Source organism: Heliangelus exortis, chromosome 8 (genome assembly GCF_036169615.1).
Source record: "Heliangelus exortis chromosome 8, bHelExo1.hap1, whole genome shotgun sequence".
Classification (NCBI taxonomy): Eukaryota; Metazoa; Chordata; class Aves; order Apodiformes; family Trochilidae; genus Heliangelus; species Heliangelus exortis.
Window position 1 is genome coordinate 1,224,948 of NC_092429.1, and position 19,819 is coordinate 1,244,766.

The following is a 19,819-nucleotide window of genomic DNA, read 5'->3' on the forward strand; positions in this document are numbered from 1 at the left end:
TGAGCTCAGGTTTATCCTCAGGTATCCAAACCCCCTGCAAGTGATTTAACAACTAATTAAAACCTGTAACTTTGTCGCGTTATTTAACCCTTAAATCCCTGCTTACACCCTGGTGGTTTGTCGCGCTTTAACGGCGGAATTCGCTAAAAAACCCCACAAACCTAAGAATTTTAAAATTTTATTTTATTTTTTCCCCTCACTGTTTTCCCCCCGCATCCGCGGAGCAGGAGGGGGGCGGGGGGGCCCAGGCCGGGACTCCCCGTGCGGCCCTGAGGCCTTCGGGCGGCAATGGCGCCCCTGACACACACACAGAGACGCCTCAAAGCCCTCTGGCAGCCTCAGGACCGATGTCACCGCTGTCCCCAAGCCTCCGGGACCCCCGGCCCGGGGTGACCCCCAGACCCGACCCCCCCGGGAGCCCCCGGCCCCGCCCCTCCGGCCCCACACAATGGCGGCGCGGGGCATGCCGGGAGATGTAGTCCCGCGGGCGGGCGGTGCCGGCGGCGGGCGCGGTCCCGCCTACCGTTCCCACAGTGCCCCGCGCGGGGTGAGGTGCCCGGATGTGCCCGGCGCCGGAAGAGAAGCGAGTCTCTTCGGGGCCGGCCATCTTGTGCGGCAGCGAGCAGGGCGCGGGGGGCCCGGCAGCATCGGAGGAGGATCCCGCCGACGGGGGCCCATCATGCCCGGACACCTGCAGGAGGGCTTCGGCTGCGTCGTCACCAACCGCTTCGACCAGCTCTTTGATGACGAGTCCGACCCCTTCGAGGTGCTGCGGGCCGCCGAGACGCGGAGGAAAGAGAGCGGCGGAGGCGGCGGGAACCAGGGGGGCGGCGGGGCCCGCGGCGGTCCGGCGGGCGCTCAGACCAACTCCTCCGGAGGGGCCGGCGGCGGCGGCCCGGGCCAGGCGGGGGCCGGCGGCGGTGCCGGCAGCGCGGCCAAGCAGCTGCGCAGGGAGTCCCAGAAGGAGCGCAAGAACCCGCTGCCCCCCTTCTCCTCCTCCGCCGGGGGGGCCGCCGACCGCCGGGAGGAAGGCAGCGGCCAGCCCGGCGCTCCGCTGCGGAAGGAGGGTGAGCGGGGGCTGCGGGGGGCTGAGGCGGGGGAGGGAGCCGAGGGGCGGTCGGGAGGCCCCGGGGCCGCGGAGGGGCCGCCCCTCGCCGCCGCGGGGGCCGCGCACAAAGGAGGAGAAGGAGGAGGAGGCGGCGGCGGGAAGGCCGCGGAACCCCGGGCAGGGCCGAGCCCCGTGCCCGCCGCCTCGCACCCACGTGTGCGGGGGGGAACGCGTGGCGGGCAGGCGGGAGCCCGGCCGGGGTACCGGCCCTCCGGAGGGCCCGGCGAGCGGCGGGCAGCGCCGGCAGCCGGAGCTCCGGGGGGAAGGCAGGGCCCTGCAGGCCGGGCTGCCCCGGCCCCACGTGGCTGCGGGCCCCGGGTCCCCGCAGCTCGGCCCGCTCAAAATGGAGGCGGGCGGGCGTGGGGTGCCCGCGGCTGAGTGGGTGCCGGGGCTGGGTAAGGAGGGGGAGAGGAGCCCAGCGGCGGTGTTTGGGGTGCTCTGAGCCCCCTGACAGGGTATCTGACAGGGTACCTGGGCTCCTCAGAAGTCGCTTTGCTAGGGAAGGGTGTCGGTAGGAATCGTGTTTGCGGCTAAATAATGCGAATTTTCAGCCCTGTCGGTGTAAACCCGCCCGGGAAACGGGTGTTGAAAAAGATATAAAAATAAAATACAAATAGGTTAAGTGAACACGCTGTGGGCAAAGTAATTAGTAGGAAGAAGAAGAGGGAGGGATGTTGCACACGCAGGAGAACTTCAGCGCACTTGGGTCAGTCAGACCTGATTAAATTGGGACCTTTGCAAGGCATCTTGAGTGTGGTGGTGACAGCGCTTGACGGGCGGGTGAGGAAATTGCTTCCTTCCCACCTGCAGTTTAACTCCTGAGTCGTCATTTCAGAAGCTCGGCCAGCTCAGGGCAGCACATGAAAACACCTAAATACCGTAGCGTTTACTGCAAAATGATTCCCCGCCGTGTTTTCTGCTTTTTAAAGAGAAGGAAGTTGTCACATAGTCCTTTTTTTAGACAGTGGCGTCCCAAGTGCTATTTGAATACCCGTTGTGACAAGCTTGGCTTTGTGGGTCTTTTGTACTTGAAAGCTTCAGAGGTTTTTCCCGGTGAGGAATGCCATAATTTGTCCCGAGTGGCAATTTAGTGAGCCATGTCCTCTGGAAGGATTAGTCAGGTACAGAATGATGGTGTTGTCCTGCATCAGGTACACCTGGAGCATCCTGGGCAGTGTCTTTGGGTAGACATGGAGGGCTTTGGGTAGGGGCTAGCAAGCTGTGTTTGCCTCCTGGCTTTCACATCCTATTTTAAGAGCAAATAGTGCTTCGTTATGAAAAAAAATATATATTTTGTGGGTTTTGATGGGAGGGAAGCAGAAAGTCGGGCCTGTTGCTGGAGCAGGATGGAAGGAGCATTGCAGTAAACAAAGTCACTGCCCAGCTTGGAAACGTCTGGGGTTTTTTTGTGTGTGGGACAGGAGTTTTAAAGGTGTCGGATGGAATGCAGTGCAGTCTGAAATTATTCCACTCTGCTCTGTAAAGATGCAGATTATTTGAATTACCAGTTCAAAGCTTTGTGCTGCAAAGAAGAAGAAATAACTGGTATTTTGGGTTAGGCTCCAGCAGGAACCAGGTTTTTCTGAGCACAGGGTGTCGAACTCGAAATTCCAAAGCTGTGGATTGTTTGTTCCAGTTCTGCAGCATACCTCCTGTGTCTTGTTTGCTCTCCCTGCTGAGCTTCAGCTCTTAAAACCAAATGGAAAATGGTCCTCCTGGGTGTCCTTTCCAAAGGAGATGTTGGCAAGTTTTTAACCCCTGTGTTTCCCTCCGGGAGGAAGGATGATTTAGCAATGTGTGTCATGCAAACTTGGCTCTAAGTACAGCTTGTAAGGTGCAGAGACATTGTTCATTTGGGTGTGTTGGCTTGGATATCATTACAACTGTAACTTCTTTGGCCCCACCCAAATATGGCATTGCTTGTGAGGCAGGAACTTGGCTCTTTCAAAGAAAAAGATTAAAATTTGTCACCTTTTCATTGAAAACGTAGTTTTCGCTGTTCCTCAGCCAGCCTTGGTGGGTTGCTTGGTGGTTTTCCCCTGAGTATTTTGGCCAAAAACCAAAACAAAACCAAAACCCAGAGGAGTGACCTGCTTGCCCATATGTATCTGAAGAAGAGTAAGCAGGTCTTTCAGGTGAGTAGAGAAGAAAGCTGTATTTAATACCCTTCAGCTGTCTCAGTGAAGAAAATAATGCCCATGGGGAGTTATTATTTTAAAAACCCTTCCAGAAGGTGCAGAAGGGGAGGGCAGGAGGTTTGTGGCACGGTGTGTTCTGAAGCTGCTCTGAGGGAGTGGAGGAGAAGATGAGTCTGTCAGGACTGCCCAGGTTGCTGTGGCTGAACACAGCATTTAGTCAGTGACCAGTGCCTGTGTGTGTGTGTGTGTGTGTGTGTGTGTGTGTGTGTGTGTGTGAGAGAGACACTGGGCTGTGTGTGTGTGAGTGACATGGGCTGTGTGACAGGGCATGTCTGTGTGTGTGACAGTGCCTCTGTGTGTGTGTGTGTGTGAGAGAGAGAGAAACTGGGCTGTGTGTGTGTGTGTGTGAGTGACATGGGCTGTGTGTGTGAGACACTGGGCTGTGTGAGTGACATGGGCAGTGTGTGTGTGTGTGTGTGTGTGTGTGTGTGTGTGTGTGGCACTGGGCTGTGTGTGTGTGTGAGACACTGGGCTGTGTGTGTGTGTGTGTGTGTGTGAGACACTGGGCTGTGTGTGTGTGTGTGTGTGTGTGGCACTGGGCTGTGTGTGTGTGTGTGGCACTGGGCTGTGTGTGTGTGTGAGACACTGGGCTGTGTGTGTGTGTGTGTGTGAGACACTGGGCTGTGTGTGTGTGTGTGTGTGTGTGGCACTGGGCTGTGTGTGTGTGTGTGGCACTGGGCTGTGTGTGTGTGGCACTGGGCTGTGTGTGTGTGTGGCACTGGGCTGTGTGTGTGTGTGTGTGTGTGTGTGGCACTGGGCTGTGTGTGTGTGTGTGTCTGTGTGTGAGACACTGGGCTGTGTGTGTGTGTGTGTGTGTGGCACTGGGCTGTGTGTGTGTGTGTGGCACTGGGCTGTGTGTGTGTGTGAGACACTGGGCTGTGTGTGTGTGTGTGTGGCACTGGGCTGTGTGTGTGTGTGGCACTGGGCTGTGTGTGTGTGTGTGTGTGTGTGTGGCACTGGGCTGTGTGTGTGTGTGTGTCTGTGTGTGAGACACTGGGCTGTGTGTGTGTGTGAGTGACATGGGCAGTGTGTGTGTGTGTGAGACACTGGGCTGTGTGTGTGTGTGAGTGACATGGGCAGTGTGTGTGTGTGTGAGACACTGGGCTGTGTGTGTGTGTGAGTGACATGGGCAGTGTGTGTGTGTGTGAGACACTGGGCTGTGTGTGTGTGTGTGTGTGAGTGACATGGGCAGTGTGTGTGAGGCACTGGGCTGTGTGTGTGTGAGTGACATGGGCTGTGTGACAGGGCGTGTGTGCGTGTGTGTGACACTGGGCTGTGTGACAGTGCCTCTGTGTGTGTAACATGGGCTGTGACAGTGCCTGTGTGTGTGACACTGGGCCGTGTGACAGTGCCTGTGTGTGTGTGAGACACTGGGCTGTGTGACAGTGCCTGTGTGTGTGTGTGAGTGACACTGGGCTGTGTGACAGTGCGTGTGTGTGTGTGTGTGTGTGTGTGTGTGTGTGTGTGTGTGAGTGACATGGGCTGTGTGAGCACACCCTGCCCCGGGGAGCAGTGCTGATCAAAAACCTTCCCAAGAGGAGCAGCGTGGCTGTCACAGGAGCTTGGGTCCAGCTCAGGGACTCTGACTTCTTTTTAGTGTGCATCAAAATGAAAACAACTTGATTTACCTGAAATGCACCTCCCAGAGGAGAAAAATAAAATAAAAAAAATCTTTCTTTACCTTGGTGCTGCTTTGAAAGCTGATCCTGTCATGTTAACTCTGATCACAAATGTGCTGTGTGCCCTGGCAGCTTTTGTTTCCTACACTGTTGTAAGGGTGTTCACTTGCACAAAACACAGTTTGGTTGAAAAGCTGCACTAAGGAACATGACAAAGAAGAGCCAGGTGCTCTCCAGTGACTCCTCTCTAAAGGTCTCAGTCTCTCAGCTTGTCTGAGAAAAACGAGGAGAAAAACCGCAGCTGCAGCTTCACCTCCAGCGCCGTTTTGGGGCGTCAGGGTCAGTATCTCTCCCTCAGCAGCTCCACATTCCGTTGATGTCTGGCCTGATGTTGCAGGGATAAGGAGGATTGGCAGGAGGCCTGATCAGCAGCAGCAGCAGCAGCAGCAGCAGCAGGGGGAAGGCAAACCCATCGACAGGAGACCTGAGAGACGACCTCCTCGGGAGCGCCGCTTCGACAAGCCTGCCGAGGAGAAGGGCGAAGGAGGAGAATTTTCTGTTGACAAGTAAGGATTTTTGGGTTGGTTTTTTTTTTTTTTTTGCCTCGCCCGACAGCTTTCCTAGCTCTGAGAGGAAGGGGCTGGCCTGCCTTCTGCCACGAAGTTAAACACCAAACAAGCAGACAGCAGCTGGTTGAGAATCAAAATTCAAGGGATGGAATTAAATTTCTGTCAGCCGCCAGAAGAGCGTGTGGCAGGCAGGCTGTGACACTCTTCATCATCTTGGTTGTGAACTTCTGTCATGTTAGAGAGCAGCAGTCATGTCATAGGAACAGTTCCATTGGTTTAAATCAGATATCCACCCCGTCTCTGTGCATCTGGAGCAGGTGAGTCAGGAAGGGAACTTGGAGCTGTTGCCTGCAGGATGAGATTTGTTTGCTGCTTAAATCCATACAAGCCTGTGAAAGTCCATGTAGGTGTTCACACCATGGCTGCAGTGACTTCAGAGCTGGAATCAGTGGAGCCATCTCACATCTAGGCAGGTTTTAGTGTGTCTGAAGTGTTCCAGGTGTTCTGAAAGTTATGTTAAAAAGTTAAAATTAAAGCCCTTTTAAAAGAAGTTCGCAGCATGGCTGCAGTGACTTCAGAGCTGGAATGGGTGAAGCTGTCTCACATCTAGGCAGGTTTTGGGGTGTCTCAAGTGTTCCAGGTGTTCTAACAATTACGTTAAAAATTAAATTTAAAAAAATTTAAAAATTTAAATTAAAAAAAATTAATTAAAGTCCTTTTAAAAGAAGTTGGATGAGTGCAAGTGAAATCAAAACTGCATTATGTGACAGAATACGAGTACTAAATTTTTTATTTGGTGCCAGGAGATGCAAACAAGCCACAAATCCCTCTTGAGTGTTTGTTTCCAGGTTTCAAAAATGCATACATTGTATAGCTGGCTTTTTTCATTGTAATAATTTGTCACTGCTCTTAGAGCCTGAGCACAGTGCAGGAATTACCGAGGGAAAAGCAAGGAAACCAAGCTCCCAGAAAAAGGGAAACCCTTAAAAGCGGTGCCGCAGATTTTTGGGGGGGATTGACTCACACCCAGCTCTTCCCTTCCAGACCCATCATCGACCGACCTATGCGTGGCCGTGGGGGACTTGGCAGGGGCCGTGGCCGTGGCCGTGGCATGGGCAGAGGAGGGGATGGCTTTGACTCTCGTGGCAAACGTGAATTTGACAGACACAGCGGCAGCGATAGATCGTAAGTCTTTACCTTTTTCTGGTCTTTGCTTGGTTGTTGTGGTTTTTTTTTATTTTTGTTCGGGTTTTTTTTTGGTTTTTACCGTTCTTTACGCTGAAAAGGACGTTTTGAAGTTTGCTTTTTGAACGTGTGTGCCTGGGCACTATGATGTTAACTCAGTTTTGTTAGTTCTGTTTCACATTCCCATTTCAGCGGCCTGAAGCACGAGGACAAGCGCGGGGGCAGCGGCTCACACAACTGGGGAACCGTCAAAGACGAGCTCACGTTAGTAACCTCACCATCTTCACACAGCCTGATCCCTTCACCTGGCAGAAATTCACACATTTACCTGCCTTCTGCAATTTTTGCTGCCCTACTAAAGCAGCCTCTGCTGAATTTTTTTAACAGCTTTGCCGTTAAAACCGGAGTTTTGGGGAGGTTTGGAGCGCTGGGGGTCTTGTGCTGATTATTTGAGTGATTCTTTTGCAAATAGAACAATTTAAATTCAACAATTCAGCATGCTTGTCTGCAAGTCTTACATTAAACACTTTTTAATACCATTTTGTGTCAAGCTACAGCGTTTGGCTTTCAGAATGTGTTCTAGGAAGTGGGGGGGGAAAACTGCGAGGAACTTGGGAAGCATAGAACTTAAAAGGCACAGAGAGCACCAATCCTTAATGAAAGAGTTGCTCTTAAAGTAAGAGTGGAGTTGTGTAAATACACTGTAGAGCTCAGGTGTTAACTTTTAGGTAGCTGTAAGTAGGGATGAACTTTTAAAAACCCAAATTCCAACATTCTGATTGCAGTGAATTGGATCAGTCAACTGCCACCGAGGAAACGCCAGAGGGAGAGGAGCATCCACCTGCTGATTCTGAAAACAAGTGAGTACCATGTGGTCTTTGATAGCTTCAAAGGTGCTATTACTTTGCCTTTAACCTCTGCTATTTATTCCTACTTCTGTTTTGTCAAACTCAGATGGTATTTTCTTCACTAGACGTGAAATTCTCATCAGTGCTGCTGAAAGACTGTTTAAAAACCACACCCCTCATAATTTTTATCTTGAAACATGCAGGATCCTAGGTCACTTTCAGGTTGCATTGTTAATAATCAGTTCTAATACTCTTAGGGTCTTGGGACTGCAGCTCCTAAGGAGCAAATCCAAGAGCATCTGTCTCATAGCTAGGTGGAAGAGCCAATCAAAAGGGGCAAACTTACAAGTGGTGTGAAAACGGGGTACAAATTTTTATGTAGCATAGTGCAGTCAAGTGTTGGATTTTAACCAGGGATGTGCTTTATGGTGGGTTCCAGAGAAACTCCAATTGGAGTTTGCTATAGCTTGTTTTCCTCATGATAGCTGCAGTTAGTGGTAAAGAGGGTAAAGTGAGTTTGAAGAAAACCAAGAAATTAGTTTAACTGAAAAACAGGACAGTGCTGTTATTTCTCCATGGTGGTCCAAGGTTAGAGCTGTCTTGTACACAGAAGTACTATGAGAATGTTTAGGGAATTACAGCTTCAGCATTGGTCAGAAAATGCAAGCTAGCTTGGCCTTAAAAAATTAAATGTATCAGAAAATGGTGTGTGTGAAATTTGCTGTGTCTGCAGCTGTGTCCCACACCTTAACCTCTCAGCACTTGGGAAACTTTTTTATAATCTGCTGTCAGTTAAATGCTGATACAGAATTTGTTTTATTTAGAATGTGAGTTGTGAGTTGTGATCATAACATCCATGAATTTGCTGCAGGGAGAATGAGGTTGAAGAAGTTAAGGAAGAAGGTCCCAAGGAGATGACCCTGGATGAGTGGAAAGCCATTCAGAGTAAGGATCGTGCAAAAGTCGAGTTCAACATCCGTAAACCCAACGAGGGTGCTGATGGGCAGTGGAAAAAAGGATTTGTTCTTCACAAGTCAAAGAGTGAGGAGGTAAAGAGATTTTTTCAGTGTTTGTTAGTATCCAGATTGTATGGTTTTGGAGTGGAAGCTCCAGAGTTGTGGAACTGACCTGTAGCTAAAAGTCTGTGCAGTGGGAACGATGTGTCTGGGAGTAAACCTGAAGTTGTGAGTGGCAGGAGGAGCTGTTGTTGCTGTGGTTGGTTTCAGCTGATGATCTGTACCCTTAGCTTGGTGCATACTGTGATAGAAACTGGGCTGGAGTGCCCCTGGGCAGGTGACTTTGGAAGTCCTGTCTTGGTGAGCCTTTAGAATAAGTCTGTCAACATCAAATGGATTTCCTTGCCTTCTCTGCAGTACACAGAGTGATGGTGCTGGCCAGACACTCCTCAGGTTGAAGAAAAGCTGGTCATGCCTCAGCCACCTAATAACTAAACTCTGTATGTTAAGTTTGTACCAGAAGTGTCTCCTCATTTTGTAATATTGTACAGACAAACATCCTTGGAGCTTTTGGGAAGTGCTTTTGGATGGTGGAGTTGCTTTTCAGTGGTGGAGTTGCAGTAGAATTATTTTCAAATGGTAGTTTCTCAAGTGTACTCATTTCAGTCATTGCAAAATGCTAATTACTCTTCAAAGGTAGTGTGAGTGGTACAGACAGACAGACTCCTTCACCCCAAAGGGAGGGACCTGCTGAGACCTGGGTTTTCTACACTAATTTTTGGTTTTGACACTGAAGTATCTTAAGTGGTTGTAACTTTGTGTCCCAGGTGGTTCTGGCTCCCTTTGAAGTCACTGGATAGTGTGTAGTGTTCTGTTTGGTCTTCTAATAAGTGTTTCTGCTTCTTTACACCTTGTGAGTTGGGTTTCTTTTGTAAACTGGAGACATAACATGGATGGGGAGGAGCCATCCAGTGCTTGCCAGGGAAAACGCCATTTCTGATCTCACTGAGCTCAGAATGAGTCTGACTTTGGGACATTTATGCTATTTTCTTCTTGCTGTGTAAGGTAGTTTGGCTCCTTAAATGGCTGCATATCTTTTTTTACCTTCAGCTCTTCAGTGGTTGAAGTGTTGGTTAATTACTGCTTACCCTGGCTTGTGTGGGAAAGGGAATGTTTATTCCATCTCACTGAATTCTGTAGGTTTAAACAGAAGTATTTAGGTACTTCACTGAGATTTACTAAACAAGTAAAATGTGTCAAGAAATACCCCCAGGCCCTCTTAAGCTGACATTTAGTCACTTTTTTTAACATCTCTGCATGTATGATGGCATAAGATGGTGGTACTCTGGAGTGATTGAGAACCTGGAAAGATCTGTACTGTTTGCCACTTAAAAAAAGTGAATTTTGGTTGTTAACTCAGAAAAACCCAATTACAACAACTAATCAAATGGAAGAATTGACATAATTAATAGATCATCCTATTGGAAAGGTGCATGCAGTTAACTTCTCCACAAAGAAATGAGATGATTTTAACACTATAACATTAGAAGTTAAGAGCTGTTTGCCATATTATCCCAGCAGTGAGATATTAACAGACTGCTTTTCATTCCAGCTGCTTTTAGCTGCTTTTTATTCCATGTCCAGATATGTCTCCCTATTTCACTTACTCTTTGTTCACTGATCCCTTTGGAAACAGCATGGGTTTTTTTTTTTGTTAAGTATCATAGCAGCACAGCTCTATATTAGAGGTGTTGGGAAAGCAGCTCCTTTGTGAGCAGGTTTAGAAGGGGAATATTTAGAAGCTATGAGCAAAACCTACCAATCATCTGCTGTTCTTTTTCTGTTTGTCCTCTTGGAAGTACTCATGAGTCATGAAATTGAAGGTTGATGTAAGGTTTCTCAGTGATGAGAAGGGAAGTTGATGTGTGGAAGTGACTTGGTTTATAAGGAAATTCTGGTTTTCAGCCCCAGATCTCCTGTACTCTTACAGCTGACAAAAATCACAATGTGCCAGAGTAGAATTTTTTTCAGAAATGTGAAGTTAAATTTGAGTTTCATTCCTGTAGCTTGAGAACTGCTGGGAGAAGGCCCTAAGGGAAAGGGAGTATGAGGATCTAGCACAGTTCATCTGCCTTAGTCTGTGACAGAGCTGTTCTCCTCTCCACTTCACTGAGGGGTGAAGTGCTTGACCCTGTCTGAGGTCTTTTCTCTTTTCCCATTTGCTGTGTGATTACTAGAAAGTGCCACTTTGTATGAAATAAACTCTTAATAGTGTCTCCCATTCTGGCCAGTTTAATAGGAAATCCATGTGTACTGGCAGCCCTGAGACTTCCCAGGAGATTGGGTGATGCCATAAAACCAATCCTCTTTTTTTTGTTCTTGGCTGGTTTAGTGCCTTGAGTGTTTTGAAGTTCTTCTGGTGCAGCTGAATAAAAAATTGGAAGGAATTCCATTGTGGAGAGATCTTAATATTAGTTCAGAAAGTTGGATGTCAGTCTCCTGGAAAGATTGACAGGCTGGGAGATCCCTCCCTGCTCCCTGGCTCTGCTTTGCTGTGCTTTTCCTGTGCCTGCAAACTTCCTTGGCTGCAGTAGGGACTGAGAAATAGGAACAGTTCATCTGCACAAAATTCTTGACTCCCAGGATCCTAGAACGTCAGGTGGGAATGGACCTCAGAGACCCCCTGGCCCAACCCTTCTGTGACTGCTCTCTGTATGCTGTCATTTTCAGCATCCCCCACTCTTCCCTGCCTGGCTCTGTGGGCAGTGTGCTCCAGATGTTGCATGCCTGCTCTCCAGGGAGGTACCAGCAGCCTGACTTGGACTTTTTTGGGCTCAGTCTGGGATTTCTCTGGTCTCCACGCCTCTGGTGTGCGGTCCCTCCTCTGCTCTCTCTGGATGCTCGCCCAGCTGTCCCATCTCATCATCCTTTTGCTGCTTCGTGTGCTCAGTGAGATCTGTGCCCAGCGAGTTCATGTGACCTTATTACCTGTTGTTTCTGTATGTAGTTGAGTCTCATCTCTTCCTTTTGTTTTCTCCCTTTGTTCCTTTTGTCACTTTGGCGTGGACACGCAACTTGCATCAGACAAAGGCGATGACAGAAATGCAGGGGAGTCTGCTGGATTCACATGAGGTACTGATCCTTTCTCTCTCACTGCCAATGCTTGTGTGTCCCTGTCAGCCCCTTCTGAAAGGAAGGGCTGGAGACTGAGAACTCACAAAATTAGAGAATACAAGTAGCTCCAATCCAGAGCTCTTCTGTCCATGCCTGTTGTCTGGCTGTGCACCATGTAGGACCCTTCATAATTCCTCCCCTTCCTGCTCATCATAAGTGCTTCTATCATGACTCTTTTATTTTGTGGTGTTGCTGCTCTTTCTCCACAGCTCATTGTCTGCTTGGCTCCCTTTCTGTTAGTAGCTTGGTGTTAATTTTTGACAACCTTCCCCAGCAGTGCCTTTGAGCAGCTATCAGTGGTCAGAGCACCATCCAGAGCTGCCAATACCTGGCAGTGAACCACTTCCAAAGCTGAGCCAGTCAATCTGTCCAGATCTGGCTTTGCCTTTTGTCACCTAAGGGCTAGGAGAGGATGAGGAGAACATGCCCAGTCTTTTATTGGTGTTCTAAAGTAGCTTTAGTTACCTCTGATACAGAAATCATCAGGTTACATATTGAATTTGCTGTTTAGTGGTTAAACCAAAGCTAAGCTGTGAAAAAGGCCATGGTTTTGGTAGACTTGTAGGGTTTCTGTTTTAAGCAGTAACAGTGCAGGGAAGGAAATGCACAGAATTATTCTACAGATCCACTGGTATTACCTCTCACAAAAGAAAATGTTACCAGTAAGTGGAAAAATACAATCTCAATACCTTGCAGCAATCCATAATGCAGACAAAGTATGCACAGGTAGGAAAGGAATCAAACCATAACAACAAATGTTGTGGAGTCTTACAATGGTTGCTGTCCTTACCTTTGAGGAGTGCTGTGCCAGGCTGAGGTGTGAACTGCCTTTCTTCTGAAAAAGTCAACAGGTTAAACCCCTAAGTCTGGAAAAAAGACCCCTGAAAGCAGCTTTGGACTCAGTGTATCCATGGGCTGCCTCACAAAGGATCCCCAAATGGTAATTAAAGAGCAGAAGCCTTAATTGCCTTTGAAAGTCAGCATATTGTGTCACTGCACCCCAAGAGCAGTAAGTTAAGAGTCAGGAGGCTCAAACCAAGCAAGCAAACTGATGGTGGTGGTGCCAGAATCAGGGGTTGCAGGAACAGAAAGCCTTGGGTGTTGTCATGTTTCCAAAATGGGATGGTTGCATCTTGGAAGAGGCAGAGTGCTGTGCTGTGTAAACCCTGCTCTGATCTCCTCTGGCCAGTCTTACATTCTCTGTGTCATCACAGGTGCCAAAACCTGACATGGAAAAATTATTTTGGACAAAATAGGAAAAATAAGGACTTTAGGAATGCCTGGTTCTTCTTGAGTTCAGGGTGCAATGCTCCAGGGTGCTGAACTGGGGCGTTTTGGGGGCAGATGTGAGCTCTTCAGGCCAAACCTGTGATTGCCCAGGGAACCCTCCAGCTTCAGGGACTCTTCTGCCTTGGCAGAGGTGCTGAGGGGCTGATGTTGTGTGTGATGAGTGAAGTTCTGTGGCTCAGCATCCAGGTTTTGGCTGCCTCACTGCTGGGATGGGTGATGTCTCCTTTGTTGTTACAGCAGCTGTGAACCCACCCAGGGTTCTGCCCACCTCCCTTGTTTGAAATGCTTGCACGGGGCTGAATCAGGGGGGAGTGTGAAGTGCTCCCTGAGCAAAATAGGGGTTATTAAGGCTTTCAAAAAGAATGAGATGAATTGGTAGAACCTGAGGATTTCTCTCTCAGGACACACCAAGTGAGAAGTGCTGGGGAGTGAGGTTCCCCTCTGGCTTTTGGGGGGAGCACTTTGGTCTCGGATAAACGCATTCCTCTGAAGGAACTCCAGAGCTTCCCTGAATGATCTTGGAAGTGCAGAATGCCCTTTGTTTGCTGGAGTGCTTATTCCATGACCAGCGTGGGGTTTTGTAACCTGCACGACTTGATTCCTCACAGTTCCTCCACTGGCTCTGAACTGGAGTGAGGGAAGATGATCACCCCTCAGCTCGGGAGCGCGTTTGGAGGTGACCATGGGTGCTGTGGTGGCAAGCTGTGGGTGACAGAGGTTTCTTGGGGTTGTTTTTTGGTTGGTTGACTGATGAGGAAAACCACTGCTTGCAGGCTCATGCTGAGGACTCTGTAATGGATCATCACTTCCGTAAGCCTGCAAATGACATCACATCCCAGCTGGAGATCAACTTTGGAGACCTCGGCCGCCCCGGACGTGGTGGCAGAGGGGGACGAGGTGGCCGAGGACGTGGTGGCAGGGCCAGCCGTGGGGGCAGAACTGACAAGGTAAGGAGCTGCAGCTTCCAGCTGCAAAGGGTTTCAGTGGCTGTAAGGACATTGTCTGCTAGAGAAGGGTGCAGGGAAGAGGTCTTAGGAGGACAGGCTGAGGGGAGACTGGACAGACTGGAGAGTTGGGCTGATTCCAACGGGATGAGGTTCAACATTCCAAGTGCCGGGTCCTGCACTTTGGCCCCAACAACCCCATGGGGAGCTCCAGGCTGGGGACAGAGTGGTTGGAGAGCAGCCAGACAGAGAGGGACCTGGGAGTCTGGATTGCCAGGAAGCTGAACAGGAGCCAGCAGTGTGCCCAGGTGGCCAAGAAGGCCAATGGCATCCTGGGCTGGCTCAGGAACAGCGTGGCCAGCAGGTCCAGGGAAGGGATTCTGCCCCTGTGCTCAGCTCTGGTGAGGCCACAGCTTGAGTCCTGTGTCCAGTTCTGGGCCCCTCAGCTCAGGAAGGAGATTGAGGTGCTGGAGCAGGTCCAAAGGAGGCAACTGGGCTGGTGAAGGGACTGGAGCACAGAACCTATGAGGAGAGGCTGAGGGAGCTGGGGGTGTTGAGGCTGGAGAAGAGGAGGCTCAGGGGAGACCTCATCACTCTCTACAACTCCCTGAAAGGAGGTTGGAGCCAGGGGGGGGTTGGGCTCTTTTCCCAGGCAACTCTCAGCAAGACAAGAGGGCACAAGAGGCCTCAAGTTGTGCCAGGGGAGGGTTAGGTTGGACATTAGAAAGAATTTCTTTCTGGAGAGGGTGATCAGACATTGGAATGGGCTGCCCAGGGAAGGGGTGGATTCTCCATCCCTGGAGATATTTCAAAAGAGCCTGGATGTGGCACTCAGTGCCATGGGCTGGGAACCACGGGGGGAGTGGAGCAAGGGTTGGACTTGATGAGCTCTGAGGTCCCTTCCAACCCAGCCCATTCTATGATTCTATGAGACCTCAGTGCTCTGTACAGCTGCCTGAGAGGAGGCTCAGTGAGACAGATGTTGACCTCCCTGGTGTGACCAGTGGCAAAAGGAAATGGGGTCAGGCTCCACCAGGTTCAGGTTGGATGTTAGAAAAAAATAGCTTTGCAGAAAGAGTGGTTAAACATTGGAACAGGCTGCTCAGGGAGGTGGTGGAACACCATCCCTGGAGGTGCTCAAAAAACAGGTAGATGTGGTGCTGCAGTGGATGGTTTAGTGGTCAGGGGTTGTAGAGTGGATGGTTGGACTTGATTTTCAAAGTCTTTTCCAGCCTCAGTGATTCTGACTCATGCAGATAGGTTTTGTTTTATTTTTTAGTCTTCATTATTTTGGGGTGAATGCTCTGACAACCAACACCACATTTTGAAACCAAGTCCTGTTCTTAAGAGTTTGCTTCACACTAGGTTGCTGTTAGGAGGAAAGAATGGATGCTTTAGCAGTGTTCTTATTGAAGACACAAAAAAAGGAGGATGGAGAGTAGGTTGGGCTAAAAAATGGTGTCCATCTTTGTACCTCAACCCAAAAAATTACTCTTTAGCATGGACAGCTCTGAGTGTCCTCTGAGTTGCTCCTCTTTGTGCAGGAGCAGAACTCTCAGTGTCACTCCATCCTGACTGAAAATAACTGTTCTGTCTGCAGTGTGAGCTGTGGGGGTGAGAGGCTGGCTTTACAGCTCCAGGTTAGAGGTAGAATGTGAGGGACTGAGTGTTTCCATGTGGAAACAGGATTCCAGGTTGGTTTATTCTATCTGCAGTAATATTTTTCCTCACAAAGCCCTAATGAAATCATCAGGACTCAGTAGTGAGTGAAGGTTGTGGGGACAATATATGAAGTTCCAAGTATAGCTACAGATAAGATTTGGTTTAATAGGGATTATTTATTCAGTTTAAACTCATCTAATCAAATTTACTCACTAGAAAACGAGTTCAGTAGCAAATGAGTTCAGGCTGTGTGGTGTGGCTGTCTTCACATAGTCCAGACTTGCCTCACTTTTGTAGGACACTGACCTTTTTTTTTCTCTTTTATACTGACTCTTAACTTTTTAGGCTTATTTAATGTTGATTTTTGTTTATTTCCTTCCAGTTGGTTAAGGAGTTTGATGTGATCCACACACCCAACCAGGTTGGTGATCTCTGCTGGCACTTGGGGTGCCTGTCAGTGGGTTGGCTCTGGGGGGCTTGCTTTCTGCTTTTGTGTCACCAGACGTGGGAGGCTTAGGACCCTGCTCTTAACTTTATAACTCCAGTTTGAGGGCTGGGTACTTCTGCAGTGTCTCCTCTTGCCTGTAGGTGTTACACAGCTGCTGTTGGAATGGTTTAAATATAACTCCTGATTAATGAGTGTGTTTACAGGAAATTGCACCATCCTAGCTCTTCCTTTTCTTCCATGTCCCTCATGGACAAAGTGAAGAAGCTTCTAAAATCCTGGATTTCTGCCTTCTCATTGCAGTGCTGGTTCTTGCACGTGGTTACTGAGTCTTTTAAGAACTTTGTTAGCCAAGTTCTGAGCCAGTTCTTGTGAGTTTCTGGAGCTAGGGTGCCACAAAAATTTGGCACAAATAGTGCCAGTTTGTAACTGAGGGGTAAATGAAACACCAGCAACTTAACTTGTGCTACAGAGGGACCTTTTCTGTGGGAATCTCTAGAACTTGGTGTGTGTGTGAGGGCTTAGAAACACTGCAGGGCTCAGTGCTGTGAAGGTAACAACTTTCTGATGTTTCTCTTCCAGTCAAGTGCTTCTGCTCCTGATGTAGATGACCCAGAGGCTTTCCCAGCTCTGTCCTAAACTGGATGTCATAAGCCAACCCTGCCCTCGTTGGGCCTTCCTCTCCGAGGCTTGCATGCTTAAGGATCCTAAACAACTAAGAAATTTAAGGAAAAAAAAAAAAAAAAAAAAAAAAAAAGAGACTGTCATTCATACCATTCACACCTAAAGACTGAATTTTATCTGTTTTGAAAATGAACTTCTCTCGCTACACAGAAGCAACAATATGGTAGTCAGTTTTGTATTTAGAAATGTAATGGTAGCAGGGATGTTTTCATAATTTTTTCAGAGATTATGCATTCTTCATGGATACTTTTTTGTATTGCTGCTTGAAAATATGCGTTTCCAAACTTGAAATATAGGTGTGAACAGTGTGTACCAGTTAAAAGCTTTCACTTCATTTGTCTTTTTTTTTTTTTTTTTTTTTTTTAAGTTCAGGATTTTAGACATTTTTCCCCAACTACCAGCTGGGTTTCCATTATTGCACACTTAACTTCCTTAATTCCTGCACAGCAGATTTTTCTCAGCCCGAGGTCTTTTGGAAGATGTGAAACTTTAATTTGGCAGGCTGTTAGTGCTGTGTGGAAATACTAACTCCTGGGGTTACTTCAGTTTTAATGCTTCATTTCAGACTTGGAAAAACAGTCATTTTTCATCTATGTCAGGTAGTTTGGTTACTCAAGGTCTTGATACAAAATTGATACCAGATACTTGAAAAAAAAAAAAAAAAATTGAAAGCACATTGGGTTTTAGTTCAATACCTGTGTGTTTATCCAGCAATGACATGTGGGGAACCAGTCTACAGAGATAGGAAAAATCAATGTATTGCACCCTTCACTCACCCTTTTAACCTTTATTCCCTCCTCCTTCCTTCAAGAGAACCAGATGCTTTGTTGACAAAAAAAAAAAAAGTTTCTAAATTACCTCTGCTTTTTCTTTGAGAGGGTACCCTGTAGGTTGGAGTGACCTTTCCTGCTGCTGGAGCTGGGGGAAGGGATGTGGGATTTAGCAGGAATTACCTGGCTGACAGAAGTCCCTGGTGTATTCCCAGCTCTGCTCCAACAGCAGCAGCTCTTCCCAAGAAGAAGCCACGGGCTGAGGCTGGCAGGTGGGAGCTTTGCCTTTCCCTTTCTGTCACAATTTCTGCATGACACAAGAAAAAGATACAAAAATAACAACCCCCAAACAACCCACCCAACCCAAACCCCAACACCTAACCTCTCCCTTCCTGCAGGTTTCACCCTGGGTTTGTGCAGCATTTGAGATCTGATTGCTAGCTGACAAATGAATGTTTTTCAGAGTGGGATGGTGAGAAACCCTTTCTGCCCCCTTAGAAATGTGCTGTAGGTTTAATTTAATCCCTGTGAACAGGATTGCCACTTCAGGACACAAAAAAAGGAGTGGTGAGAATGACTTAAGAACGAGGCTTTCTTAGGGTTTTTTTTTCTGTTAGCAGACTAGGAGCAGGTTTCTCATTTTATTTAATGTTTCACACTTCAGACAGCTTATATTTGTAGCTTCTTAACTAGGTAGATAGAAAACAAAAGGTAACACCCTATTTTTTTAAAAGCTGTACAGGACAGGCAAAAAGTAATGGAGATCTCTGGATAAGAAATACCAGAAAGCTTAACAGTGGTGTTTAGCTGGCTTGCTTTATCTGAACTGTTTTCTACAAAGAGTTTTTTGGTTATAAACCACTGTTAATATCATTGGATTGGTCTTTTTAGTACACTCTCCTGGAGTTCTAAAATTCCAGGCTGGGAGGAGGAAGAGGCAAGTTGTCACACCAGTGGCTGGTGAAGTCTCTTGGTTCATCCCTCCTGACTCTAAGCAGCTCTTCCCCAGCACTGAGTTCTTCCTCTGCCCTCTCCCTCCGTGGCTTGCTGGGACATGGTGCAGTTCCAGCCTTAGGGACACCTTGGATAACACAATTAATGCCTTGGTCTGCACAAGAGCTTTCTCTGGAACATAAACTTTCTTCCTGCCCTTAGCCAAAAATGGACATTTGCTCTTTGGGTTGCCACTCAGCTTTTTTTTCCAGATGACTTCTGGAGCAGCCAGGCAGTGGGTTGGGGCTCTGCTTGCTCTGAAGTTTCCCCTTCTGCTGCTTCAGGGCACAGAGCAGGCTCCCCAGGGCCATGTCACAAATGGTCCCCAAGACAGCTTGTACTGCCAGGTGCTCCTTCTGCTGCTCTGATAGATGTCACATTTGCCTCTTTCAGTCCCTTCATGTCTAAGAACTAAAACTGTGAACAGTATCTCTTTAATATTGGTGGGTGTTAACTAAAATAAAGGTTTATTTTCATGCTCTTTAAAAAAAAAATGTCATTAAAGCAGGTGGAGATGAAACCCCCTTAGATTAAGAGCATCTCATCCAGGTTCTGCCCCAGGTGCTCCAAGCTGCCTGTGGCCACCATCCCTGAGCATTTCCCTTGCTTTGGGAAAACATCTCCTGAGTAGCTTATTATTATTATTCATAAGTAACACTTTCTGTCCTCTTGCTTGCTGCTTCTGCTGTCACACCAAATCCAGAGGACTAAACCTTTTTAAAATAGGAACAGTTTGGAAAGGAAAAAAAAAAAAAAAAAAAAAAAGAAAAAGCTCAGCAGGAAAAACCTGGGAGAGAAACAGAAGCAAATTGGCTTTTGAGTGGAACGATGGCAAGGTCTGAGCATGAAAGTTCATCTTACAGCTGGAGTGGTGCTGGTGCTGGGGGAAACCAGAGTGTTTATTGAAAGGCAGCATCAGCCCTGTGGAGGGAAGGAGGGAAATTCTGGAACCTCAGAAGTGGGGGTGAATATTTGGTGTTGGAGTTGAGACCACTCTTAACCTGTAACACCTGTGGGGAGGGGTTTGCATAGCCACACCTCGTGTTCTAATAAACACAGGACATTGCCTAAAGCTGACACTGCCAGCATCTGCTAACCTGCTTCTTTCCTGAAAAATCCCCTCGAGGACCACGTTACCCCTGGGTTTTGTTGCCTTCACCCCTTTGGGTTTTGTTGCCTTCACCCCTTTGGGTTTTGTTGCCTTCACCCCGTGGCAGCTCCCTGGCCAGGCTCAGGGAAGTGCTAGGAAAGCCAAACCTGCTGGGGGGCTGGATCCTGACAGGGGGGAAAAGGGTTTTTTGTGTCCTTCCTGGGAGGCTCTGGGGCAGGAATCAGGGAAGTTTGGTCCTTGTGCACTACTGGTGTTTGTCTCTT

General features: G+C 48.3%; 1 protein-coding gene across 4 annotated transcripts; it reads left to right on the top strand.

Moving 5' to 3' along the window:
- Positions 1–558: 558 nt before the first annotated feature.
- SERBP1 (SERPINE1 mRNA binding protein 1) lies at positions 559–17,004 on the top strand. 4 transcript variants are annotated; one of them, XM_071749872.1, is made up of 10 exons: positions 559–1,067; positions 5,323–5,491; positions 6,539–6,679; positions 6,848–6,943; positions 7,465–7,539; positions 8,399–8,576; positions 11,568–11,615; positions 13,721–13,894; positions 15,936–15,974; positions 16,581–17,004. In XM_071749872.1, exons 1-10 carry the CDS (start codon positions 680–682, stop codon positions 16,635–16,637), a joined length of 1,365 nt encoding a protein of 454 aa, XP_071605973.1. In that variant the 5' UTR covers positions 559–679; the 3' UTR covers positions 16,638–17,004. The 4 variants fall into 4 exon arrangements, with proteins under 4 accessions (XP_071605973.1, XP_071605975.1, XP_071605974.1 ...); XM_071749873.1 differs by having other exon boundaries at positions 560–1,067; positions 6,872–6,943; XM_071749874.1 differs by lacking the exon at positions 11,568–11,615.
- The last annotated feature ends 2,815 nt before the right edge of the window (positions 17,005–19,819 follow it).